The sequence below is a fragment of the Meleagris gallopavo genome, chromosome 11 (genome assembly GCF_000146605.3).
Source record: "Meleagris gallopavo isolate NT-WF06-2002-E0010 breed Aviagen turkey brand Nicholas breeding stock chromosome 11, Turkey_5.1, whole genome shotgun sequence".
In the NCBI taxonomy this organism is placed as follows: Eukaryota; Metazoa; Chordata; class Aves; order Galliformes; family Phasianidae; genus Meleagris; species Meleagris gallopavo.
The window spans coordinates 1095235-1123185 of record NC_015021.2 but is presented as its reverse complement, the minus strand read 5'-3'; the positions used below and the strand labels follow the sequence as shown (position 1 = coordinate 1123185).

General features: G+C 45.4%; 1 protein-coding gene and 1 long non-coding RNA gene across 2 annotated transcripts; one reads left to right on the top strand and one right to left on the bottom strand.

The window, feature by feature from the left end:
• ATP13A5 (ATPase 13A5) lies at nt 1–27934 on the bottom strand. The gene is made up of 30 exons (XM_003209118.4): nt 27715–27934; nt 23709–23882; nt 22598–22744; nt 22302–22372; nt 22146–22226; nt 21521–21590; nt 20118–20252; nt 18785–18857; nt 17863–17994; nt 17066–17236; nt 16776–16933; nt 16332–16520; nt 15995–16056; nt 13509–13659; nt 12430–12513; nt 11359–11515; nt 9850–9967; nt 9184–9308; nt 8921–9084; nt 8149–8271; nt 7316–7395; nt 7061–7103; nt 6196–6305; nt 5073–5169; nt 4428–4500; nt 4078–4252; nt 3185–3375; nt 2151–2239; nt 1509–1589; nt 1–1009 (listed from the first exon to the last, which is right to left on the bottom strand). Exons 1-30 carry the CDS (start codon nt 27775–27777, stop codon nt 815–817), a joined length of 3582 nt encoding a protein of 1193 aa, XP_003209166.2. The 5' UTR covers nt 27778–27934; the 3' UTR covers nt 1–814.
• On the top strand, nt 3283–6201 carry LOC109369408. The gene is made up of 3 exons (XR_002118401.2): nt 3283–3727; nt 5460–5582; nt 6088–6201. It is a non-coding gene; the product is annotated as an uncharacterized LOC109369408 (long non-coding RNA).
• Nucleotides 27935–27951: the final 17 nt, after the last annotated feature.

Here is a 27951-nt window from a genome sequence, read left to right as displayed (position 1 = left end):
GAACAAGTCTAGCCTGGCTCAGCTTCCTGAACAACGCAACTGAAGAGCAGTGGTGCACATTAACCTCTGCTTCTTGGCGTGACTTGGATAAAGCAAGCAGCTCTGTGCAACTTTCCACCCAGTGTGCCCTGAGAGCAACAGTGCCACGTGGCACCAAAGAGAGAACTAAATTTGGGTAAAGAGGCAGCTATTCATTCCCTGGGTGCATCCCAGCCCAGCTCCAGCCTGCTGCAATGCTTGAGCTGAAATCTTCCCTGTGCTCAGCACATTGTGTCTACAAAAACCTGGCAAGGGAGCGTGGAGTAAGGACAGCATGTGCGCTCTCCCACATTTCTAATTCACTCCAGAATGGAAGAAAACCAGAATTGCTTTGTAAGTGGAGTTTTGCTTGGAAGCTGCAGTTTCATTTAATGCAGGATTTTACAGTTGCTCATGTGCTCCTTGGTGCAGTCAAGGTTAGGTCACTAATTGGGTCATCAAGCCCCATGGGTGCAGTGACAGGGTTTAGTGGAGCAGTGTCTAAGTGCTGGAGCAGCAGCAGTCATAGCTTCGCTGTGTTCAGTGTTGTTGAGCCTTTGTAGGAGGTGCTGGCAAGGCTGAAGAGCTGCCGTTGCCATGGAGTAGAGTCAAAGCTGTTATTTTAGCAGCAAGAGAAAGAATAATCCTCGCTCCTATTCCAGGACACAGCCAGCTTGCCTCTGAATGGAGGGGTTTGTTCAGAGAGCACAGAAATCCAAGCCCGGCGCTTGTGGAGCGATGCAAACAGAGCAGTCAGTGGGGACAAGGCAGCCTGTGCCCAGCTGCAGGCTCTCGCCTAGTCCCTGTGCTCATAGCTGGGGTTAACGTAAACCTCAGCTGTGCTTCTTGCTGCAAAGTCCTTGGTATTAACAGGAGGCCAGTTTGGATCCCTCTGCAGCATCCGCTGCCACTTTCGGTACTGGCTTTTGGACTGATACCCAACGCAAGCTTTAATCAGCATCCAGAGGTGCTTGTTCTGCAGGAGAACATCCTGCAGAGTGACACAGCACAGCATTAGTGGGAGGAGACCAAAGCCAGTCCCTGTGACATGTGCCAGCCCGTATACATTCAGCTCCCTATTTGAGCCACAGCAATACTTTTCCGTACAGGTATTGCACTTTCCTCTTGTTGTGAGGGACACCTGCATGCTTGCTGCCTTGCAGGCAACAATACCTGCTACTGGATGCAACTCCATGCTCCCACCCAGGGTGGCACAGTCATCTCTGACCCACAAAGCGTCATTTGTGTCAGTTGCGTGGCAGTGCTCACACTCTACTTGCTTAAAACTCGTGGGCTAAGTCATCTGTGGTGTTCTATCAGGTAGATTTGATTGACACACAGTGACTAACAGGAGGAAAAAAAGGAGGAAAAATGAAAAAAAAGCTTAAGGTTTGTGTTTCTGCAGGAAGAATGTGGCTGCAAACAGAGGAAGAAAGTCCTGAACAGATGCCGCACACTGCTGGGAACAGACAGTAAATGAATGCACTCACCTCTGTAAAAAAAGATACACAGAAGGTGACCAGGAGCATCAGTAGGACATAAACTTTCCAGATCACAGGAGTGCAAAGAAACTGTTGGAAAAGACAGGAGCAGCAATTAGGTTTGAGTGCTTTGCCAAGATTTGCATCTGTTCCTAATGACTGGAGAGGCTGACTAACACTTTCTTGATGGCAAGCATGGAGAAGTCCGTAGGCAGTGACAGTAATTCCTTGTCACAGGGATTTGGAGGGGCTGATGCCAGATTCCCCATGGCATGCAGCTGCCTCACATCACCACTGACCCTGCGACAAACACCAGCAGATCAGCATCAGAGCCCAAATATTTCAGAGAGCTGCAGCCTCCTACATGCAAACCCACACTCTGCGCTGTTGTGTTTTTTGTTAGGAAGAACAGCTCAGCAAGATACAAAGCACTTTTTCTTCTGCCCATTGCAGTCTGGAGGGGAAGGCTGTCTCATTAATCAAGCCCTTGTTGAATGGATGATAGAGAAATTTGAAAGACATGCCCACGCAACGTCAAACCATTGAGTTCATTTCCAGCATGGTCATACCTGTAGCTTGTGCTCTGTGTGCATAGGTAAAGGTCCAGCAAAACAAAAAATAAATGCATGTTTTGTCTTTGTCTTCACTTACCTGCATGCCACTATACACAGCATCCATGTCAGCAAGGAAGAGGAAGAGGCAGATGGCGAGCTGGAGGGTCAGGATGGCTGAAAAGACATCTGGGGAAACAAGATGGGTGGCCCTGGGAAAGGGGTTTTGGTGGGTGGATTCTTCAGAAACACTCATGGCAGTCCCAAACACTAGTGCAGTATTGCTGCTAACCTGTACATTTTTGGTGTTATTTGGTTGGGGGATGCTGTGCCTAGAAAACCTATGGGATTGAAACCTAGCTGAGCTTATTCCATAGCGGTCTGCTGCAAACCTCCCTGCCTACACTGCTTTTCTCACCCAGGTGATTTGGCACTGCAGAACAGATTCTTTCTGACATCCCCTCTCTTCTGCAGGTGATCAGGGCTCTGTGAAATGAGTTTGGGACCAGCCTACTGCCAAAAAAAAACCTAATGAAATCAGCTCTGCTAAGGTTAAGCAAGATCCTGCTCTCTCATCCGCGAGTAAAAAGCTGCAATTGCAAAGGAACTATCAGTCAGCTGGAGGCTGGTAGAGGTAAATCATCTCTGCAAATATCAAATAGAGAAGGAAAGGTTATTGTGAGAGGATTTTAACAGTGATATTATCACAGGCTTTTCTCTCTCATTTCTAGGAATGGAAGTCAGGCAAGGTAAAACTGCATCTCAAAGGAGCTCTATTTGATGTGTGGATTTTGAAACAAATACATCTGATTCTTGCAGACTGCATTCTCAGTAATACACAGTTCTGCACTAAGTGCAGTACATCATCTTCTGAAAAGCATCTATTTTCCAAAACACAGTCTTCTTTTTCAGGTCTGCTGCTCCTTTTTGCTAGAGGGAAACTAACATAGGCAGTGCTCACTGAGATTCTTCAAGGAGGGAAGCAGGAACTCACATACACAACAATTACATCACGTGCCAGTCACTGGAGTGGGTACAGAAAAAGCTACATCATCCCTTGCCTTCTCTCCTGCCAGGAAGATTTTGGGGCAGGAAGGGGAGTGTACAGAGCACATGTGTTCCAGCTCTACTCACAATTGGTGTAGATGGGCTTGCGGAAGGGCTTTCCCTTGGAAAAGACAAAGGCCACAATGATGCAGTTGATGGAGGACAGCGGCCACAGTGTTGTGCCTTCATAGCTGAGGACAGTGCTCTGGGCACTGCTGCTGGTACTGTTCTCCCCTGGGCCAGTGGGGGTCAGGGTGTGGTTCCTGAGTGAACAATGTCTGCAAGGTGACAATCAGCATCTTGTTCCTGCCTTCTGCAAGGGTGAGCTGCAACAACAAGCCTTTCTCCTTTCCTTCCCACAGTAACCAGATATCACCCACAGCGATATAAAACACAGTAAATAGATATTATGTATACATATACATAGCTGAAAGTCACAGCTTGAAGCAGTGTTTGAGCACCCGGTGGGAAGGCAGGGCCAACCCAAGGAGCTCAGGTGCATGGCAGTGCACCTGAGTGGCCAGAAGGGATGGAGCCAGGATGCACCCCTTCCTAAAACTCATTTAAAGGTTGACAGTGGAGGCAAGAGGATCTTGCTGGAGTTCCCTGCTTACCTGAGGCCCTCTAAAGGTAAGGAGGGTCTTTATTTCTATGCCCACAGCTGCCACGTTTGAGCAGCTCCTCACTGTCTACAGCTTAGGACTTTGCTGTTATGCTGTTATCATTGTGCTTTCTAACACGTTACAATATATTTTCTAGAAAGCTGCTTAACTTGCCGTGTGCCACATCTCAGCCCCAGCTAGGCAGTGACAGCAATACTCAAGGTACAGCAGTGAGGAGCAGACCCAGTTCCTTGCACATTGCTCCAGAAACTTTGGCTCTGTGGCACATCCGTGGGCTGGTCTGGTCTTGCTGACAGCTGCAGTGTACCCCATAACCAGAGCTGTGTTCTGGGGGTCCTGGCGAGGAGAAGGACTCACCTCCAGCTGGCCAGCGCTACATACCAGGGCTGCTTCTTTACCAGGAGGAAGCCACAGGTCTGCACAGCTATGGTAAAGCACACATTGAGGACAACAGAAAGCAGCAAAGGGGGTGAGATGAGCTGGCCAGGAGGGCGATAGGGTGCTAGCTTTGGGTAGGCTTCAGTCAGACTCACTGGAGAGAAAGCGGAGAGATTTGTCGTCAGTGGCCAAGGGATTGCTCTGCCACCAGTGGTTACAGTTACTGATGGCAGCAGTTGGCTCCTTGCTTTAATCTTTGCTGAGAAATGAAGTTGGCTATTTTCACTCATGCTTTCAAACAAACACAAGGACTTTCCCACACTGCTTACTTGTTAGGCAGACCAGGAGGGTAATGACCACGTCTTGAATCAAATACTGGTAATTCCCAAAGATTTGCAGCTGCTGGAAAAAAAAAAAAGGCACCACCTGACTACCAACATCTGTCTGGGGGGTACAAAATACAGCTCATACCATCTCAGAGCAGCAGCAGCATCCAGATGCACCCATAGGTGCAGAGTGAGCCCAGCTGAGTGCCACCCAGCCCCTTGCAACTCAGAATGCTTATGAGTGACCCAGTAGCAGGTGAATGTTTTTCCACCTTTATCCCAGCAGACACCATTCCCTGTAGAGCACTAAAATCAGGTCACCTGTAGCCCCCAGTAATGGCAGGCATGGCTAGAGTTCCACATTGTGCCAAGCTTTAAACTTATGTGAGTAATGGAGACACAGACACGGTTGGTGCACCCAAAATAATGGTTGCTGAAGCAGGGTTATGTTATTGTAATTTGATTCAACTATCCTGATATTAACTGAAATGCTTAACTGAATAATCATTTAATAGGTTATCCAGCTTTCACATGTTTATGATTTCCTGAAGACCCATATGCTGTTTCATCCCTATTGAGTAATACAACTAAAGACAAAAGCCCACGTGAGCACAGCTTGCCAGTGCAAGGTGGGCATTATACACTTACCCAGAACAGCAGAGCAGTGCCAACAAACTGTATCAGGCCATACAGGGTCAGGTATTTAACCACGGCAAAGGAAGCCACCAAAGCTGCTCGACCTTCCCTGCTCAAAACACAAAACAAAGCTGAAACTGCCCCTTACCACAGCAGAAGGTGTGCCATCCTGATGTTATAGTGCTGCAGGTTGCTACTGCTTCTAAGCAGAGTAAATCCTTTGGTTAAGAATCTTAAAGAAGAATGGAAAATAGTTTAAATTCCATAAATACATTTTGGCCTTAAGATACTGCAGAGCCACTTAGCTACCCCTCATCTGCAGTGTTTTGTTTCCTCATGTTTATTCTGCTGCTACGATTTTAATACCTGGCTTAAGCTGCTGTTGTTTTTTCTTTGCAGATTTGCTCAGCAGTTCTGGGAATCAAGTGCACTGCCACACAAAATCGTCTTTGCATACATTTGGCTAAATGGCATTATTCCTGGCTGTTCAATGACTACATGCAGCATTTGGGTATGAAATTTGTAAGTACTGACAAGCAAATCTGTTCTGTGTTAACTATTATACCTGCCTTTTCATGGAACTGTACTTCTGTACCTGCAGTCATAGAATCATTAAGGTTGGAAAAGACAACAGATCATCTTGTCTGACCCCAATCCATCCCAGCGTGCCCACTGACCATGCCCGCAGTGTCATATCTGCACAGTTCTTGAACATCTCCAGAAATGGTGACCCCACCATCTCCCTGAGTGTGCCGGTGCCCAGCCACTCTTTCTGAGAACTTTTTTCTATTATCCAACCTGAACCTCCCCTGGAACAACTTGAAGCCCTCTTATCCTACCTGTTCCAAAAGTATCAGTCCCTAAGCACAACACTCTGGAATTCATGGATTTTATGTAGTTACTGAGAAATTAACTTTGATTTATCAGCATTTTTGAGGGTAGCATGTATACACAGCTATACATAAACATAAGTATATTCGTGCAGCTGGCCATAAGCAAACATAAACAACGTATTTCCTTTGCCAAGCTCCCCAGGATCCCTGTGCACTGCTGTGCAGCTCCCACTCATGACCCCAAACGCTGAACTCGGTGCAGGCATTGCCCTGAGCCCAACGGAGGGCAGCAGCCAACCAACCTGATCAGCTCTGGCACACACTGGATGTTGGGGATCTGCGAGGTGAAAGGCGAGGCCACCGACGCCTCCTGCTCAGACAGCGATATCCCAGCGTGGGCCATCTTCAAAGCCTGAAACCCACAGGAGCAGGAAGCTGGAGAGGCACCCATCCACCTCTCCCATTGCATTTAGTGGTGCTTTACATGTTTTTCTTCAAGCGTGCTTTGTCATTGTTATTTCCTTATTCTGTGGCCCAGCTGATCTCATTTTTCAGATATCTTTCCTCCTCTAGAGCTTAAATATTTCTTTTGTTCATTTAATCCCATTGTGCCTATTTACAGTTCTCTGAACTACCCTGCTCTGTCTCCCACAAACCCTGTTGGGGTTTGTGCATACCTCTTCTGTTGAACAACTGCCAAACTATTTAAATCAGCATGTTCTCCTCGTTCCACTCCTTTTCATCTCCTGATCATATTTCTTTTATTTCTGTCTTATGAGGTCCATGTGAGCCAGCCCTGTCCCCTCTGGCCTAGCACTGAGGAGCAGGCTATGGATGGCTTACACCAAACCAGCTAATGCTGTTACAAAATTATATTATGATAACACATTTTACATTGTAGCAATGTAATAGACAACGTAGTAATCATTTTGATCATTAAGGTCCTCAAATTTGCATCTGAACAAATATGTAAGAAGTAGCGTACCTGTTCTTATTTCTAGGGGAAAGATGCACATAGGTAGTGTCTAACAGCATTCTGACTGAGCATACCTATGTGCTAACTTGGGAAGCGCTTGTGACGAGGAGTGCCAGAAAATATCTTATCCCTTTACCCCATAGGTTGAGAGAAATGATATGAAGGAGGATGGGAGATTTGCTCCTACGTACCCCACAGTCGTTGGCTCCATCGCCACACATACCCACGTAGTAACTGGTGGAGGGAAAGAAGGGAGAACAGTGATGAAAGGAGTGAAAATTTGGGGGGAAGGATGGTCTTTGTATGTTGGAGTCTGTCTGTGATTTTTATCTCAGCTCCGTTTCACAGAGCCTTCAATGCAGCCACAGCAGGTGGGAGGAGGGTCTGGCAGAGATGGTTGCACCTTTCTTTGCTTGGGTTCAAGAAGAAAGGGAACAGAACCTTACTCGAGTTTCTGAAGTTCTTCAACAAGGCTGGATTTCTGGCCAGGAGACATCCTAGCAAAGACAGTTGCGTTCAGAAGAATCTGCAGGACAGAGCAAGGGGCAGCTTTGAGATGGGTGTTCGTGCACCATGGGGGCAGGGTCATGATCCTTGATGACACAAACCTCTAATGTTGTCTCCCAGCCCCGATAGTGATTTAGTTGCCCTTAGGATCAGTTTTCACCTAAAGTCAACTTCATCCTGCTCTGACTTCTGTCTTGCCTTTCTGTGGCAGACCAGCATCACCATGTGCTCTGCAGCAGCCTTGGAGCAATAAGGTGTCCCATGCCATTCCCTGTTGCAGCACAGATGGTGCTGCTGGTGACAGTGGCAATAATGCTGCTCACATCGAGGTTTTTCTGACATGAAGTTCTATCCAGAGAAATCTCTCTCCCAGCCGCAGCTATTTTGTGGAGGGTGACAGGAGCTGAAGGTTTCTGCTGCTAAATGCAGATATTTCATGCTCCTCCTGCCACTGCTGAGCAGAAGACATTGCTAGTTCTGGCAGTGGGTGGGAATGGGGCTGCTGTTTTTAATTAAATCGAAGTGGAGGAGGTGACCACAGAGTCATTCCACCATGGCATGCTCTTTGCACACCTCAGCTGCCCTGGTCACCTGAGGTCTCTCAGATGCTGACAGCAAGCTGCTCGGTCTAACCCTGAACTGCGCTGAGAGGCTTCTGAGTTGTCAGAAGTGACAGCACTTCAGGTACTGACACCTTTCCCCAGCTGGAACAATAGTGTTGTTTACATAAAGCAGGGGGGGTGAGTAAGTGCTTTGTTTCCTCTGCACTTACTTTTGGCAGCAAGCTGTAGAAGTGCTTTACAAGAACCTGGTAGGACTTCCCATTCATTGCAAAATGGTAGTGGCAGCTTTCTCCTTCCAAGGTGATCTTTTCCTGGGCGTTAGCATACACCTCCTAGAAACAAGACAGCATTTATCCTCAGACTGAAGGTCATAACACCTTGAAGCCTTGTCCCCAGGATAGACCCATCTCTGAAGTTGACAGGCAGCCCTGGAGGTGCCACCAGCTCTCAGCCAGGGCAGCATGCCTGCCCCTGGGCAGAATGTTCCCTTCTACTTTGCATCCATCTCTGCTGTGGACCCATTTCAGGCACATTTCAGCCTCCCATGAGAGAGACAAGCATGTAGCATCCTTTCCTGGGACTACAGGCCTGGCAATACCGAATTTTCTAGCTTTGTTCTCATATGTCACTGATACCTGTTAGGCATAGCTGGCTCATTTAGACACTGCAGTTTGGTCCAGCAAATATTCTCGCAGACAAGCATTTCTAAATACGTTAATTAGGTACACATCAAGCATGAGATCTGCAGAGTATTGCCAGTTTTGCGTGCAGTCCTGAGTAAAAAGCCTCTGTATTAGTTATTTCTTCCTTGCAGATGGATGATTCATTCTGTATACCCTGGCTAGATAGGAACCCACCCAACGCTCCTCTGAGTTGCTTCAAAATCTGTAGTGAGAGCCCAAACCTAAAAAACAGTTATTATACATCAACGCTTTGCTAATTCACCCTGGCACCCAACAGCCTTCCCTTGGCTGTGCTCACGCTGGGGGCAGCTGCACTTGTTTTGCTGCCTTCTGCCAGCTGCCAGGCAATGGAAGCTGGAGCAGAGCCCTCTGGTTCACTGGCTTCAACGATGATGACTTTGCAGGCCTCATGAATCATATGCGCATTCCTGGCCACCGTGACTGCTGTCTGAAGGTTGTCCCCTGCCAATGGTACCAGAGAGGTTGGCTCCCCGAGTCCTCCATCATGGGGCTGCTGTAGGAGCAAGCTGCTCCCATTTGCCATGGCTGCGAGGGGTTCACCTGTGACCATGATGCTCCTGATGCGGGCAGCAGCCAGTTCTTGCAGCACAGGCTTTGTCTCTGGTTTCAGGCGGTTCTCCATCACCAGGAGGCCCAGAAACTCCAACCCAGACTCCACTTCTTCTCTTGGGAGAAGGAAAGAAACATGGTTGTGCTTCCCAGGAGCAAGGCTCTCCAGTGGTTATACTACTGGGAAAACCATGCTCAGCTGGAAACATATTCATTCTAACATGAAACACAACTGGCATGAGCTTGCACTGCTCAACAAGTGTCCACATTTCAGCTGCCAGTCCTTGCTATGCTGTCTCCCAGAAAGACCTGCACAGCCAAGGTGCAGAGAGTGGCAGGCTCAGGCTGGCTGAAACCTCCATTCAGTGTAGCTTTCTATCACAGTCCTAATCCATGACCCTTTTGAAGCACAATTACCAGCTTGAAAGATTCAGCTCGGTGAGCCTTGCAAGAGCAGTATTTAATTGCAAGGCAATTAACAGCATAATCAGCATCTGCTGAGAGGAAGGTGTGATAGTGTTCAACTTCCCCATGCACATCCTCAGACAGGAGAGGAGGGGAAGGGCTGGGCTGAGCTGGGCCAGGCCAGGCCAGGCCAAACCAACAGGGAGAGAAGTGATCCAACAGCGATGCTCACAGCTCTTCAGCACTGCTTACCTCTCCAGGTCACCCACATCTACATCCTCTGGGAGGCTCAACACTTTATGAGCCAGTGCGATGACTCTGAAGCCTTGGCTTGTGTATGTCTTAAGTTCCTCCAAGAAATCAGATGGGACTGTTTACAGGATAGAAAGTTATGTAGTTAGAATGTTCAATCCTTGCTGATTGCTCCTCTGAGGTTAAAGTCTGTCCTGTGACACACTTCATAGACTTTCAATAGTCTTTCAGTACTGTGCCTTCTCATACAGGTCAGTTGGTTTGTACAATGGCTGTGCAGCAGCTGACTGATCCATGCATCTATTTCATACTTGTTAAGGTGCAGGTATGCACAGTGCATTACTCAGCAGAGAACAAATGAGTGTTTCCATAGCTCTGGCCTGATCTTTTCTGCATATGTGCTGAGTAATGCTCAGAAAGTTGTTTTTATGTTTATGCCTTAATGGGAAAATTCTCCCAATATCCTGAATTCTCAATTCTGATTGTTCCAGTGATTCTAAAACAAAGGGTTCCTTTTAACTTCACAGTATTTTCTAATCACTACATACTGACATCATAGCTTTACAGTGTGGAACCCTATTATTTATTAAGCTGTAATCAATAGAGAAACAACCAAGACTGAATGAGAGGAGCCATTTAGAAACCTGAGAAAGTGGAACAACTTTTTAAAAGATATTTTTCTTACTGACATGGAATTGTTTGGCGGTTTGTGTCATTAGGTCTTCAAACTGAATTTTTTCATTGTCCCTCAAAACCATTTTCACCTGTTCTCAGGTCATTGCCATCTCAGATAACAAACCACAGAGACACAGACCACTGCTCCTGCACAGCTGGCACCTTCCCAAAACGCTCAGTGAATATGACCTGGATTTTAAGTTTGCAGGCAAATTTGAGAACAGGCCTATTATATTGCTCTCACACACAAAAGAAAAGCTGATGTTTACTTGCAGAGAGAAGACAGAAGCCTTGGCTTGAGTGTTAATAGCAATTATCCTTAATAATAGTAATTTGTATGTCCACAGCAAGCTTTCCATTGCTGAGATTTAAAGCCTATATAAGCTGGGTCAGTAAATAAATACTGAATTTACAGGTCAATAAATTAACAGAAAATTGGAGAACTCATGCAGCACAACAGAATGGCTGTGACACATGCAATTACACCATCCCACACCTACCCTGAGTATTCTGACATATCAACATTATTTACAAGCTGTATCTTCAGCTGATGCACGTCAACTAAGTGATGTATAGTGGCTGAACCACAGGCTGTGCATCTCTCTACCTGCTGGGCTGTGTGCATCCCAACATACACACAAGCAATGAAAGCTTATTTGTGCTTTTAACTAATGACACTTTACTTCTGCACAAGCCCAATACTTATTTGTAGGAGGAATCGTATACATGCAGTTGCAGAGTGAGTGCTGCAAATCTTTTAGGATTATAGTTCAAGGTCTGCTTTGGATTAAATTCTAATAAATGCTAGAAAGAAGCCCTCCCCCACATCTATACCGGTTTCTTGTCTGCAAAAGCTGGACACTGTTTCTGGTGCTCCTTTCATGTACAGATCGTACTGCTCCTCTCCGATCTTCTGTGAAACAACAGACATCCTCTGCAGCCCAGAGGAAAATGGGAATTGATGTAGGATTGCAATTCCTTCCACGGGAGCCTGGAAGAGGTCAGGAAAGAGAGATGTTGCTAGGGGATTTGATTCATGGATTACACAAAGTAAATCCACCCTGAGCTTCAGCTCATCTGAGCCTTTCTGGCTTAGGAGATTTATTATTGATAGGAGAGTATTTCAGTGTCTTTTGACTATGTTATCAGAGCAATGTTGATAAGTTTAGGAGTCACAGTTTCAAAAACAGTGGCTTCCTAGCATACTTCCTGGGAACCGCAGCGCTTTCCTCAGTATTCAATTTTTCAGGCTTTGTCCCAGGCTTTTTCTTAGCAATTATATCCTGATGCAATATTCCTGGAGTTACAGACAGGGGAACTGAAAATTGATGTTACAGTGACATTACCAAGGGAACAGAGCAATGTGAGAAACAAGATTGATTTCCTTGTTGCCACAGCACCATCTTTCTGGTGCTGCTAACAGAAATCAACCTCCTTTCTCTGGGAAGAAGCTGGCTGGCTCAGCATTTGGGCTTGAAACATAACAGTTTTCAACCATCAAAATGCAGAGCTGCTGCCTTTTGAGAGGGGGAAGGAAGCAAACAACTCTGGGTTGAGGTTGATAAACCTATCAGTGGCTCTGTACAACCATTACCAGCTGGACTTATGCTCCACACTCCAGTCTGACCTTGCAGCGCATCTTCTTGCAGCTGTATTCCTACTTTAGACTTTTATCCATTTTGCAAGATTTCTTTGCACTGGTTTTCACTTAGATCACTCATACAGCTTTTCTGGTCTAAGCTCCCAGGAGGTCTGTTTGCAGGGAAGGTGCAACATAAGACCGAGACTGAGGGGAGGGCACTTTTCAGCCTATAACCCAGCAAATTAACAGTGCATGTGCAAGAATCTTCACAAGCTGCAGGTTGAAAGCACAGATTATTCATCCCCAGAAAAATCCAGACTCACACTGCTGGCATTCGGCCCCGGTCTAACGATGCAGGCATCAATAGCACCAGCTCTATCCTGAGCTGTGGTGGACTCTTCTATCTCCTGTATGGGGAAAAGTATTAATTCTGATGGTGTTGTTTTTTTGTTTTTTTTTTCTTCCTGGTGTCACACCTAACTGTTAAAAGCAGAGGCAGCAGCACATGGGAGAATTTTGCCCTTGCTGTTGGCACACAGCTGCAGCAGTGTTTTGTTACAGTCTGTGGGGTCTTTCTAGCCATCACAACTAACAGCCTCCCTGCAGTCTTGTCCTTAATAGAAGCCCACAGAGTCCTCCATCTTTTGACTAGATGAAAGTAAAAAACCTGTGTCAAATTTTGTTGTTTCTCTAACTTCAAGTTCCACATCAATCTAATGCTATACAACATCAAGAAAGAGAAATAGTCCCTATCTAACTGGATTTATCTTCCTATCTCCAGCTTCAAAAGACTTTATGCAGGAACAGGGTGGAGAGTTCGGGTGTAGGATGCTTTAGCCCTCCAGCTTTGCTACTTCACATGCTGCCAAGGCTCATTCGCTGTCATCATCCTCCTTCTGCCGTTGTACAGCTTCTCTTCTGCCTATCCTTCCACAGCAGCAGGCACCAGCCTGGTGCCTTCCCGCAGTGCTGCTGCAAGAGCTACCATCTGTTTTATTTATTGACTCAACTCTCTCGAGCAAAAGGCTGAAGAAGAAAGGGATGATGGGGCAGTTGACTGCAGTGATCCCTGAGCCCCTACAGGCTGCATTTGCAAGAAGAGCCACTGCTTTCCTTCTGGTGCCTCCTCCCATCCTGCTCCCTCCAGCACAACACTCCCCATCCCCACAGATGTGCCCTGGGCTCAGCCCGTTGTCCCCTTCCCAGCTCTCAGATTTGCTGTTCATCCAGCCCAAGGCTTTTCCATTGGGATACATCCCTTCGCTCATCAGAGAAAACAGCCCTCAGCATGTGGGCACAGAAACATGCCTGTGCACATCCCTACAGACAAATATTTGGACTTGACCTTGAATAAGCCCTGGGGCTGTGCTTTGAAGGGTACAGAAGACATGAGTCACATTACCCAGTGTGTGCCCTCAAACATTTTCAGGTCCAGTGGGTCTCCTTGAATCTTTTTATCCAGAACCACCAGGGAGTGGCAGCTTGCCATGGCTGCACACACCGGTCCCCATGGCAGAGGAGTGCTGGATGGAAACTTGTGGATTTTCTGAAAGCTGATAAGAAGCAGAGAGTTAGAGGGACTGCTTGCGAGAGGGATGAAGAGAAGTCCTCAGCTGCTTTGCTGCATTCAGTGGTGCTGAGCCCAATTACATCAAGCAATGCAGTGTCCTACTCATCATCACTCAGGTGGCCAAGGAGTGTCCCAAAATTATTAAGTATATGGTTTAACTTGATGCAAAGCAATTGGAAAGGTAAGACACTCAGAGGAGCTGGCGCGGGCACTGGAGTACTGCTTGATAGCTGCTGTTCAATATTAGAGCAGAGAAGACACTGTGAGAAAGGAAACTTGCAGCTGAGATCTCCAAGAATCCAAGCAATATATCCCAGGAGAACCTCCGCTTCCTCTGGTAGAGCTCCATCCACTTTTCCAGACACCGGTTACTTGTCCCTCACTTTGGTTTTAAAAATGGATGTTTGACTCCTATTGAGTTACTTGGAGGCATGCTATTAAAGATGCATACCCTGACGTATTTCTGTTGAAAGCCTTGAGGTGTGACACCTCCAGAACAGAGAGAGCACTGTGGCTGGGCTGGGGCAAGCCTCTGTTACTGCACCATTTCTCAGAGTTTTCTCACATTTTTCCTTCTAAGAAACTGGCTAGCTGACAAGCTCTGCCTGCCAGACCAGAACACAGCCCATTACCAGTTAGGCTGGCATGTTAAGGAGAAATTTAAATAGATTTTATTTACCTTTGATCACCACAAGCATCCCCGGTTACTGAAAGAAGCACAGTGCAATGAATGTGGAAGCGAGCAGCGTGACAGCTCACTGTTCTGTTAAAAGGAACAGTGCATCCCAGGACCTGTCATCTCTCTGGGCCATCAAAGTCTGTTCTGTTTCCAGCAAATTATACCTTGTTCTCAGGCTGGTCATAATTGGCTTATTAATTAATTAATACTTGAGAGACACCATGAAAATGTTAAACAACATAAAACCAACAAACACTCGTATCTTATTAAGCATACAATAGGATATTTTGCAAGTGGAATGAAATTCCTTTACTGTCACTGCCTCGCAGTATTCAGATTAGCTGACAGCTAGTCTTCTGTGCTTAAGAGTGTGAATATATAAGAAAGAATAATTATGTAAATGCACTAATGAGATCAACACAGGCAGTGATAGCTCCTCCTTGTGTTCTGACAAGCCACTAGCTCTACTTCCCAGCTGGGTGTAGACTGGGCACGTCAGCAAAGAGAGCCTTCTGTTCTGACACCTCACAGCTCTTTATTACATGAATCTATCCTGATATATCAGTTCAGTTTTGTCCTGCTGCTCACATGAGCAGACACTGCCTGCAAGGCTATCTCGGTGGAATCGCTACTATTTGCTATTTGGTGGGCTCCCAGCCCACCCAGCATGCCCAAGCTTAGCCTGAACCCCTGGGGCACTGGATGGGTGCCAAGAAGAGAGCATGCTATATGCCTATGGATTGGTACTGCTGGAGGAATATTTTATCAGCTGACACTTATTAATCTCTTCTCATTAATTTGCATCAGATAGCAATATTCTTCCTGTCCTTTGAGAAAGCACTGGGAATGTGATTTTTCTCCTCCTGTAATCAATTCATCCTTTCATTCATTACGGCATTATTATCTCTGTGGTGTTGAGGTATCTGATATATTAACAGCAACTAATGAAATCTGGGAGTAGGTATGGGGTGTGTGATTTGTCCTGGCCACTGCAAAAGATTGATATTTTGAGTTGATGAACAAGCAAGTTATACTGCAAAGCTGAATTCTGTTATGGTATTTTAATAATATCAATTAAATAGCATAATTCTGGATGTAGTCAAGTTTAATATTTACATACTGGGGTTTACTCTTGAGGCTTTCAGTGCTCCTTGGGCTTGAATTTGAGATGGAACCTGCCACAGGTGGGAGGCAGTCTGTAAGGACACGTAGGATCTGCAGGTCTGATCTGTGCTTTCATGGATTTTTGCAGTGTTTACAGAAGATAGGTGAGATTTGACAGGCACTGAAGCTGGCAACACTTAATTTCAACAGAGGGAGCATTACCCTAACACTTAAAGGATGAAAGGTTTATTGAATAGATTAGGAATATTTATTGAACTATGCTGTGAATGACATAATTGAAAAACTCTGTGCATATTCTCTAAATCCCCATAGAGTAATTAAAAGCACTCCCACTGCTGCTGGCTTCTGGGCTGTGTGTTTGCTTTGAATTAGCAGCCACGCTGACAGCTATGGTGGTCAGCCTACTTTCTTGAGGGGAAATGAGCTGAGCAGGAATATCAGCCCTGATAACCTGACTTTGGGCCAGTGTATCCACACTGGAGAAGAGTTATCACTGCAGGAAATCTTTCCTTACCGGCTTCCCTCCGAAGGGAGGATGCCCCACAGGTCCAGTCCATCTTCTGTCAGCGTGCCCGTCTAAATTGAGATAAATATCTGTTATCCTGTTCCTGCTCACCCCTTCCCTTGTGAGACCCCAGAGTTCCTTTATGGGCAGAGCAAAGAAAGCCTCCTGCCTGCAGAGCCACCTTGCCCCACAGGCACCTGTAGAGGATGCTATCCTGGGAGTAGGTTGGAGGAGATGGAATGGAAAGAAATTAAATAAAAAATAAAATAGAAAAATAAAATAATAAAATAGCCACCATGTTCCCAGCACCCTCCAGCATCTGTCACTGCCCCAGGAAGTGTCTTACTTTGTCAAAGCAAACGAGGTTGATTTGCCCGCAGATATTAATCCTCTGTGGAGTGATGCAGAAAATCTTCTTTTTCTTCAGCCTCCTTTGGGCATAAACGGTGCCTGTGGTCAGGGCAGCAGGAATGGCAGGAGGCACAGCCGCGGTGAGGAGGAGGAGGGCCATGGCCACGACGTCTGCCACTGGCTTCTGCAAACGGCCAGAACAACAGGCTGGTGGGGTGGGAACTGCCCTGCTACTCTGGGACCTCATCCTCCTGACGTGGAACAATGTACCCTAAGCTCTGATCATGGGAATGATGGATTTATTCATCCTGGTTCTGCCCCCAGCACCTCAATTATGGCATCAGAAGACTGGATTACAGGACTGGATAATATTCTAATGACCATGGACAACTGAGGTCTTGGAGTTGGCCTGAAACCTGGAGGCATGGCCTGTACTTACATTGTGGTATGTGAACACACAAACGGTGTATATCAATCCCAACACACCAATGGCAGAGAGGCCTACAATGAACTTGAAGGCGTCTCGGTAGAGTTGGAAGTTCAGAGGTCTGGGGTAGAGGATGGATCTCACCAAGTCACCTTTAGCAGTGTTGAACCCTGTGTGAAGACATGACCCTCAAGTTGTAGAGATGACCAAAGAGTGAGACAGTAAGAGAGCTCTGTGAGAAATGGAAAGCCTCTTTGGAGGCCACTTTTGCCATTTTCTTACCAGTTTAGGGATAGACGTACCGGTTTGCAGCACCACAGCCCGCGCCGGCCCTCTGCCTGTTGACTTTGCCTGGATAATTTCAGTCCCACAGAAGAGGACGTGTCTCCGGTAGTCCTCCATGCTGTGGGTTTTCCAGGGCTCTGGGCTCTCCGTGAGAGGCAACAGGGTCTTCGTAACTGGAATGCTCTCACCTGAGAAGAGCAGCACGTGCTTTATTTAAAGGGGATCTAAAGGTCTTATCAGATTGTGTGTGTGTTAAATAATGACAGTGCCCTTTTGGTACTTAAGCTTGCCTGACTAATTAACTAGCTTATGTCCTTACAGATATGGATTTATGCTGACAGCCACTGCAGTTGTCATTTCAGAGCATATCAGATGGCTTCTCTGAGCATTTTCTGTCAAATGGTATGGGTCAAATTTTGCCCTGACCCAAGTTCATGCCTTGTGGTGGCTCAATATTAGCTGTGGCACTGACCCCCATGCTCATACACCACCTGCTTGAGCAGAGCTGCTGCAAGATCAAAATCCAAAACTAAAAAAAACCCAACATATTCAATGAATTTTAATATTTGCACTTTTTACTCCTGACAGTATATTAATCCTACTTGGTTTTCATGTGGATTTGAAATGTATATTATACGATGGTAATGTTCAAAAGCCCAAGATAACTGTGAATTATTCAAGCCATGGTTCTCCCACCTCCTGCTGCAAACTAGTCTAAATAAATAGTAAAAAATTTGCTGTCAGAACAGATAGAGACATCTCCCTGGCAGAGAACCTGCACAGGGCGTTAACATTCCTAACTCCAAGGCAGTACCTGTGAGCATCCCTTCATTCACAATGCAACTTCCATCAATCAGGACAGCATCACATGGGAGAGAGAGCTTTTTTCCATCTAAAAGAAAAACATCTCCTGGGACTAAGTAACGAGACTCCAGTTCTTTGAAACCTGTAGAAAAATATGAAAATGAACTTAACTTGTGCGTAAGTTCCAAGCCATGAAAAAAACAAGTTTCAGGCACATGTAGCATCACTAAATTTCTCCACTGCCTGATCTAAAGCTAGTGCCTCTTAGAAATAATATTGGCCTAAAAACAATAGTGGATGGAAATGTTGGCCCTTCCCTAAACACTTGCCTCCAAGTGGCTGTCTGCAGTTTTATTGGCTTAGTGTCCATAAAATGCTGACCAAGGCCTTACAGCCCCCACCATCCCAGTGACTGCACATCTCAGTGTCTTTGGGAGGCAAAAATAGCTATATTTCCTATTCTATGGACAAGGAACAGAGGCGTGGGGAAGGAAGTGCATACGTCAGTGTTAAATATACATCTAGACTCCTGAAAACTTGCTCACGAGCTACTTTACAAGATTGTGAAAGTAGCCTATCGGAGAGCAGGGAAACAGATCTCTGAAGACCAGAGCTGTTATCTGATTGCTTATTTGGGAAATTGAGTTTTCCAAGCTGTTTCCAGCTCTTAACACAAATTAGTAGGTTCACCTGTATCATTACAGATGCTGCAGATACTGATGACAATGACACAGATGCATCATTACTGCATAGGCCTTAGCTCACTCTCTTGCTGCCCTGCCCCACTCACCTCCCTCCACCCCATTCTCACCACAGCTCACTCTGCACATTTCAGCTGTGGAAATCAACAGGAGCTGTGCAACTCCAGATACATTTCAACACGGCAGTTAATTACACAGGCTGACGAGGAAAATGAGACACAGATGACTCACCTTCATTCTTTGTGCAGACTGTAACCTGGACTTTGTTATGCTCCTCAACAAGGTCATGCAGCTTGGTAGACTGCTGTTGGTGGGAAAGAGATTGCAATGTTGAAACACCAACATTCAAGTTGAGCAGCATGTAACAAGTCAGTGACTGAGCTAATTATCAGAGAAACTGAGTTCCACCGAGTCATCCAGGGGAATTTTCACACCTCTCTTTAGCAGTCAGGATGCTGGATCTAGGCTCTTTCTATTTTTTTGCAATCTAATTCAGGCAATTGCGCACCCTGAGATAATGATGAAGTCAACTGTCATTGCAAGGCTACTAGAGAGAAAGCACAATCTTGATTTAGAAAGTTGCAATTGAAAAAAGTTAACCCCAAGAGTGGATTTCTTCATTAATTCTTTTAAGGATGTCAAACCAATCAGAAGAATATTCGGAGGCCTCAAGCATTCTTCCTAATGTAATTCTTCCTACCAAAGTTACCAGTCATACAGTAAAGCCAACCTTGCAAAATAAAGCTGAACATACCATCCTTGGTGTTCTGCTACACCAGAGCAAAGTTCCATGGCTTCAGTCCATTGAACCAGCCTGTCCAGATCCCTCTGTAGGGCCTCCTTAGCCTAAGGTAGATCACCACTTACCCCCAGCTTGCTGTCATCTCCAAACCTACTGAGTGTACACTCAATTCCCTCATACAGATCATCAATCAGACAACTCCTGGGGAAAGCCACTAGTGTCTGCTTGCCAGCAGGATCCAACCCCATTCACCACCATTCTCTGAGCTCAGACATCCATCCAAGTTTTTAACCAGCAAAAAATGTACCTGTCCAAGCCATGGGCTGTCACCTTCTCCAGGAAAATACTGTTAAATTATGATGGGAACCAGACTCACTGGTACTGGCCGTTTCATTCTTATGAATCCCATGTGACAAGACTTCAGTCCTCTTTAATTCTTGAAAAGCTCAGGACTACTGGGACTGAACCTTTTAACTCTTCTATATGTATAAATTTACATAAAATGTATCTGTATAAATTTACAGTAACACATCAAGATACATAGTAATAGAAAATAACCAGAAAGAGCACAGAAACAGCTGCTTATCACATCCGCAGTGAAGTCACTAACAGCATGGTATGGGAAGTTTTTTACAACAGGGGTGGTGAGGCAGTGGAACAGGTTGCTGAGAGAGATGGTGCATGCCCAATTCCTGGAGATGTTCAGAGTCAAGCTGGATGGGGTTCTCTTCATAGCAGGGTGATTATAATAGATGGCCTTTAAGGGTCTCTTCCAACTCAAACAATTTCACGATTCTAGTTGGCAGATTGCACGGCACTCACCTGTCTGAGGTCGTACACGGTTAGGCCAACAGAAATGACTGACAGGACTATGATTGCCACTGAGTATTCAATGTAGCCTTGGCTTAGCCACAGGGTAAGAGTGAAGGCTTGGAACACATAAAAGGGGTTTAAAATCTGCAAATGCAAACACAGCACCTGTCAGAGAACGGACATAATGCATAGCGGGAAATGGAATGTGGGAAGAGGAGAGAACATATCATCACAATGTCTCCAACACCAACTTAAAGAACTATTTTCCATCTCAAGGTAATATGCTTTCATAGCTCCATCTCTGAACTCACCAGCTTACACATTGTTCACAATGTTTGTAATTAAAAGCTGTTGCTAACTGGTAACTATGCAGCAGCAACTATGCTGGCCATTTAAAGTCAGAGTTTAGGAGACTTTCAGTCAATCAGTTTCCCACTGACAAAGGTGACCTTAACATTGCTGATTCTAAGTAATTTCTACACAGAAGACACTATCCAAACATGGGGAAAAAAGAGTGAATTGCAGACAATGTATTTAACACTTTGTAATTTAAGAAAGTCAAATGGATATAATTATTTTTTTGCAAGAAAGGGAGAATCTAAGGGTCTATGCAGCCATCAGTAATAAGTCTCAGACTACGACTAAGCTGAAGACTGGGTTTTCTCACACTGCTACATTGCTGGCCACTTGACACTGTGACAATTTTACAATACTAGTCATCGCTCACTTTGAATATGCTAAAACGGGAAACAAGCCCTAATGAAGCCCAGCAGAGAACACAGTTTTAGTTCTCTAACTAACAACAAAAGAGTTAGATGAAATTTTTTCAGAGAACTGCCCACTATGTGAAGAGTGACAGACTTTCTGTAGAACTGATATAACGAAAATACCAATTGAAAGAGCTTTCTGCATATGGATTTGAATTGAAATGAATTATTCATCTGACAAATTTGGTGCCTCAATGAAAATTTAATACACTATTCAAGATTCACTAGGACAAAGAGACAGGCACTAAATCAGGGTGCCAGTCTACAGCTGCCGAAGCTGTATCTGGGCTGAAATACCACCTGCCTGTGAAGACCCCTCTGCCTTCAGGCATTACCATTAATATTTCAAACACGAATCTTCAGACTTGGATGGAAGTGCAAAGTTCAAATTAAATAAACTTTTGTAAAGCACTGTACTGGAATTCTCTTCAAGACCGTCTCCGGGGGCACTGAAAAGTCAGTGATATCACATCCAACCAATTTCAGGGGCCCTGGAGCTTTTCATGTATTTCGTGCAGCTTCAGACAAACTCTTCCTAAAGTTCAGAAATGTGCTGACCATATTTCTTGGAGTTTCATCATTCATAGACAAAGACTGAAAACTATCTCACGATTGCCCCTGCCCATGCCAGCCTGACTTACTGACCTCTTTAAAAAGTAACTTCCAAATGGGACGGATTTCAACCTCAATGGCATTAGGCCCACATACCAGCTGCCTGTAGGGAGGGAGAGAAGAGTTCCTGATGATACAGCTTAGTCACACAGGTAAGAAAGCAGGAAAGACGTGAGCTCAAATAATATTAACACTTACTTAAACGGGTAATTCCTGGGGGCACAGACAATTGAGCAGCACAAAGAAATCTGTCAGGAAGCTATTGTAACTGAAAGGGTTTCACCCAGGGGCGGAAGTTTGCTATTTCCATGTTGAAAATATTGTAACCTGTAAACTTAATTGCTGTTAAGCCCTGTGATGAGCTCTCCAGAGGTCTTTTAAGGCAATGTTGGCAAAGGCAGATAGCCACAGCTTGCTGTGCCCTAAAGTATGGCTGGAACTGGTGGGGGAACCAGCCTTGCCTCAGCATCACTCAGAACACAATAAGCTCAGTAAGGTGTAGGGATAATAACTTTTCACCTTTCTGAATGCCACCCATGCAGTTCACACTGCTTTACTACTACAGTGAGCAGCAAGAAGCTCACATAAATTTAAAAAGGGATTGAATAGGTCATACTGTTATAATTAACTCATGCACCTACTCTTATGCAGACAGTACCTGATTTCCCGTTCTTCCCTTGTCAGGCCAGCTCCAAATTTGTGGTGTATGCTGTGACACGTGTTGCTGTCTTCCAGTGATCTGGGATAACAGGAGAAAGCTCACACAGGGGACTCCCATGTTGCAAAAGGATTTGTGGCAAGTTTCAACACTCACCCAACTTTCCTGAACTCTTTTACAGAAAAGTCCCAAATGTAACGGATTTTCTGTACCTGGATACATCTCACCTGCAAGGTCAGACAGCAAAAAATCCTATTGGCATTCAGGGAAATCCACCTCACTGGGTTACAGAAACATTTCCATATATTCTATGAGAAAGCCTCAGTTTATTAAAAGAGGACTTGCAGGAGGATGCTGACAGTGCATTTCTGGAAGCCTCTCAATGTTTTAACTCCTGTAGTTCACCCACCATCTTCCTTAGACCTTTTTTCTCTATTTTGTAGACAACTTACCTTTAACTGTGGCTTCATTATGGCTCTGTTTATAACAGAGTCTTTATCAGCTACGAGAGGACATTCTGAGTAACTACCAACGGGTAGTGCCAAAGTGGACAAATCAATCCAGGTCACCTTCTTCCAGGTGTATTTTTGAAACTCATCCTAGAGAAATAGAGCCCAGTTCAGTGCCAGCCTGAAATGTTGCCCGTGATAATGTTTCCTGACTGAAAAATGCATATAAGACTCCCAGAGAACTACAATCCTGTGGCCTCGTTGCAATCACAGTGAATGTCAGTCTATAGCAACAGGGATGCCAGATATCAGTGCTTCAGTACCAAGCAGTAACACACTTTGAAGTCAAACGCACAATCATCTCCATTTGCTTTGATTTATACTTCAGAGCAATTTCAAAGAAGATGGAACTAGATGTGCTTCAATAGCTACTGGATGGATATTCAGTCTATAAACCAGACTAGAGCTAGCTGCATGTAAAAGCCTTCTGAAATACCTCTAGTGTGAACATTGAAACCTCAGCACCAGCTACTTAACTCTACAAATCTCCTATAATGCTGCTACTCATTATAAATCCACAATCAAAAGCAATTCAGTTTTGCTGCTGCAGATGCACTTGTCAGACTGAATTGTCCTTTAATCAGTTTGGCCTTAACCTAACACGCTACTCATTAAGTGGTTTGAGTGCATTTGTATAAGGGATATCATTGCAATATTGAGCATTAAGTGTAGTAAGTATTTGCTCTGATAGAATTGTGTGGGATTTTAATTTACAGGGATGGAGTCTTAGAATATAACCAAAGCCTAAAACCCAGCTCTCCAAAGCCCATTTCCTCAACACTGTCTGATTGATAACTTCTAAGCAGAAAGCTTACTAACAGCCATAACGTCTGAGAACGTTCCCTTCTTCAAAGGCAGCTGGCTCTACCATAGTGCATAGGGGATGAGAAGAGGCATAGCTCCACTGAAGCTTGGCTCATCTCTGCCCCTCCATCTCCACACACAGACAGTGTTATCGACCTGCTGCATCATGTGGGCAAAGAGAGACAAGCTGCTCTATCTGTGAAAACCATCAGTTCTGCCAGTAACAGTAAGGTATGAAGGTTCAACCTACTGTTGTTCTAAGCAACACAACGTCTGCTTCTTCCAAGCTGCAGGGGACACAGTTTGCCCACACATCCCATTCTGGTTTCCAGTAGAACAGCAGCAGCAGAACCCCGCAGGACAAGATGTACCCAGCAATGCTCAGGGCCCTCCGGCAGCCCTGGGTTTTGTAGCCAAAAGCTTCCTGTACAGCAAAGAGAGCACTCTGTTAACAAGCTTAACCATGCTATTCATTCATCAGGAAGCCCGAGCTGATTGGAAAGAAAGATTGGCAACTGAGGTCTCCTAACAGCACAAAGTCATTTTTGTAAATTAGAGCTTGCTGACTGACATAGCATAGTTAAGTAAACACCGTTTCTGCAAGAAGAATGCTCTCCATTGAGCTAAGCACTGAAATCCACCTTGCAGAAGAGGAACAGTTTCTGCTTCAGGGAAAGAAAATGGCCAAACCCCCTTGCACCTCCTCTCTGCTGCCAGGTACTGCTCTACTGCCATGTTATCTTCCACCATGTACACCACATTTTGAAAACAAGTGCATGAAGAAACTTTTGGCTTTGTACATTCTCTTCTTTTTATTTGTTCCCCACACCACATCATCTCCCCTACTTGCTTTTTCTCTTTGATAGCCCAATACTCATCTTCTCATAGGAGATAACATGGAACTGTTGGAGCATGTCCAGAGGAGGGCCACAAAAGTGATCCCAGGGATGGAACACCTTCCCTATGAGAACAGGCTGAGAGAGCTGAGGCTGTGCAGCCTAGAGAAGAGAAGGCTATGGGGAGACCTGAGAGTGGCCTTTCAGTACCCAAAGGAGGCTATAAGAAAGGAGGGGACAGACTCTTTAGCAGGGTCTGTGGTGATAGGACAAGGGTAAATAGTTTCAAACTAAAAGAGGGGAGATTTATATTGGATATTGGAAGAAGCTTTTTATAGTACAGGTGGTGATGCACTGGCACAGGTCGCCCAGGGAGGTGGTGGATGCCCTACCCCTGGAGGTACCCAAAGTCAGGCTGCACGGGGCTCTGAGCATCTGATGCAGCTGTAGGTGTCCCTGTTCAGTGCAGAGGGTTGGACCAGATGGCCTTTAAGAGTCTTTTCCAACTCAAACGATTCTATGATTCTATGATAGCAATGATACCAGTTCTAGTTTGTCCCCTTGAGAAAAACATTAAGTTTTTGTACACTTTGGCTTGACTTAAGCTTCCCCACAGGACTAAGGATAACTTTAATGCCTGTAGTATATCTGGATCCTTCCCTGTGAGCAGGGTGTTTTCTTTGCAGTTTCTGCACTCACATCTCCTTCCAAAGGAAGCAGTGCCTGGAGTGAACCCACAAGTTCACAAGAGAGTCACTTCTCACTTTGGGGTCTTGGCTCCTTGATTACCATAGAAGCGCTGCTCTGAGCAGACAGCAGAGCTCAGCTCAGACAGGACCTGAGCTCCCCTGAGACAGGAGGAGATGCTCCATCCACAGCTGGGGCTAACAGCCCCCAGGGGTGAAAACCCATTGGGCATATCACGACATCCAGCCCGGATATGCCTAATTGACACAATTTGCCAATTAAAATACACAGCATGATGGGGCAGTGTAACCTGCTATTGACTGAATTTGAGTGCAGGGAGGAAACAGTGTTTTAAAATGTAAAGAGAATAAAAATGAGGAAGTCTCAGTTCTGAATTATACATGATAGAAATGCCAGAAGGAAGAGCGGTGCTCTACAGAATAGAATGTGCAACAAAGCAAAGCTCCTTGACAAGGGCTTGTATCAACAATTATACAGGTTCAACTTCAGGTATAATTTTGAAGTGATTAAAAGGCAGTGGAATAAGCACCTACTTCGTTTTAAGAGAGCAATTAACTTGATTTATCCGAACTCTGATCATAATCAACATAAACTAAGCTGAAATCAGTGCAGTTCAACTGAAATAAAAATAGTCATGCGGCCCTTGTACCAGGTTAGCAAAACCCATTTCAAAACAGCTCTGCAGCTTTGGAGTTCACAGCCCTGCTGCACGCAAAATATTATTTATTTGAAGGACTCAAAAGTTTAAAGCAATAATTACAGATGTTCTCAGGGCTGGAGGACAAACCAGTCTCCACAGCTAGGGAAATTCATGGCGATCTTTGCTTGCTTGTTTTGTAACAACAGTAGTTTTATAGATAAAATCTGAAGGCCAGTCTGAAAAGCAGGAAACATGGTGTGGTAGCTGGGACCACAACTCACCCAGAAGGCACTGAGAGGATCAAGTCCTCAGTCCAGGCTTGGGAAGAGCTGCAGTGTGTGCCCCACTGAGCTGGCACTGAGAAACATTTCCCAAGAAGTGCAGTACATGGAGGCAAGGCTGCTCTAGCAGACAGGGCAGTGAGAGAATATTTGACAAAAAGCAGTGCTCAGCCCAAGCCAGACAGTCTCTCACATATCATGCTTTGTCAGCAGCCTGCAGGCAGTGCCAGGCCCTTCTCTGCCAGCAGGGATGGAAGCTGAACGGGTAGGGAGGTGTCTCTGAAAGTGGGTGCAGCTCAGTTGGGGCGCACAGATAAAGGCTGCCTGTGGCAATGGCTAGCTCCACCCTAGCTGGCCCTCCGTCCTCATCTGGCAGTTGATATTGCTGCTGCTTCCTACACTAACAGAAGCATGCATGTATGCATGCATGAAGAACCACTCCCTCCACAGCTGCAAGGGATACCCTGAAAGACACAGTGGCGATGAACATGACACAGACAATCACTGGTTGACTCCTTACCTGCCTCCAGGGTAGACTTTCTGATTTTGTGCTGAATGCAAACAGCTTCAACCAGCCTGAGGTCCCTAATCTACAACAAGCTCACATGAGCTGCATGAGCAGCAAGCAAAGCCCAACAGGGATTTATCAGAGGCAAGCAGCAGAGCTGCAGCCCCACTGCTATCAGCAACCCTGTGAGCAATCCTGAGGCAAAAGCACAGTTGTACAGTGCAGGGCAGGATCCCTCCCACTTATGTCTGTCCTGAGCACCTGCATTTCATGGAGGAGGCACATTGCAGTCCCCACAGCTGAACTAGGGGTGACATGGTAGGGATACTAGAAGCAGAGGACAGAAGATCCCATCATGGGATGAGTGCATAGCTCTGCTTCCAGTGTATGCATCACACATGCATCTCTAGCACACAATGGATCTATGGGGCTATATTTCACAGCTGTGCAGAGCCATCTATTTCTGTGCATTGGGAACACCTGAATTCCAGATGGTGTCTGCACAGAAGGCTGGAGAAGAAAGCCTTACTTCCACCCTCACTTGGCTCAAAGTAATCAGTCCATGTTGACAGATACAGGAAGAGTTTCCAACTCACTGCATTTGCAAAGCAGTACCTTAGTGTATATAATCAATGATTAATAGTCAATAATCAGTTATAGTCAAAACCAGGAAGAAGATTAAATTAACATTAATTAAAAGCCTTTTAAGGGCAGAATTTTTCTTTGTAAATGCTGCCATAAGAGAGTGAGGAACAAGAGATTGCTCTCATAGGAATTGCAGTAGACTTTGGACACCTGCCCAGCTTTCCTAGACGTGCTAAGTAGCACAGACCCTAACATGCAAGAAGAGATTTAACCATTCTTCCAGAGAATGACCCAGGATGAACCTCATTTGTAGGCACGTTTCCCATGACTTGCTTTCTGATCGCCTAGCAAGGGGAAGGCACCTGTAAGTAGAGATTCTTATAGTTAGTGTGGAAAAGATAATGAAATAGAAAAGGAGAAAGGGACAGTGCTCTGTGGCTGGATGATTTCTGGTGGGCAGTGGTCTTTTCTGTTTTGTTCTTCTGGACTGAAGTACTATATTCCTCAATTAGTCTTTATTTGGCCAATATCAGTCTCAAAGTCAGCAAGGGGTTCAGGGTTTTGCCTTCTCCAATGCTGTGCTGAACCATGCCCAGATAAGGATCGGAGGTGAAGAAGCAGAGGCAGATCCAAAAGAAGCATATGGAGAAAGAGGCACACAAGGAAACCGACCCCCAACAAAGCCCCCAACTCCTTACCAGCTCATTTTCTTCATCCTTGTTGAGGAGCACATAATGATCCTTCCAAATCTTTTCCTCCATCTGACTGCGTTGTTTTTAGCCTTGGATGTCCTTGGTGAGGTCACGCAACATCAAGCACAGCTATTGACTTGAACTCAGGGCAGCATTACAGATAGCTCTCCCCATGGTCCTTCCTGCTGCCTTTGAATGTCTCACAATGTGCACAGTTTTTAATACGCTCCCAGAGAGGGAGGA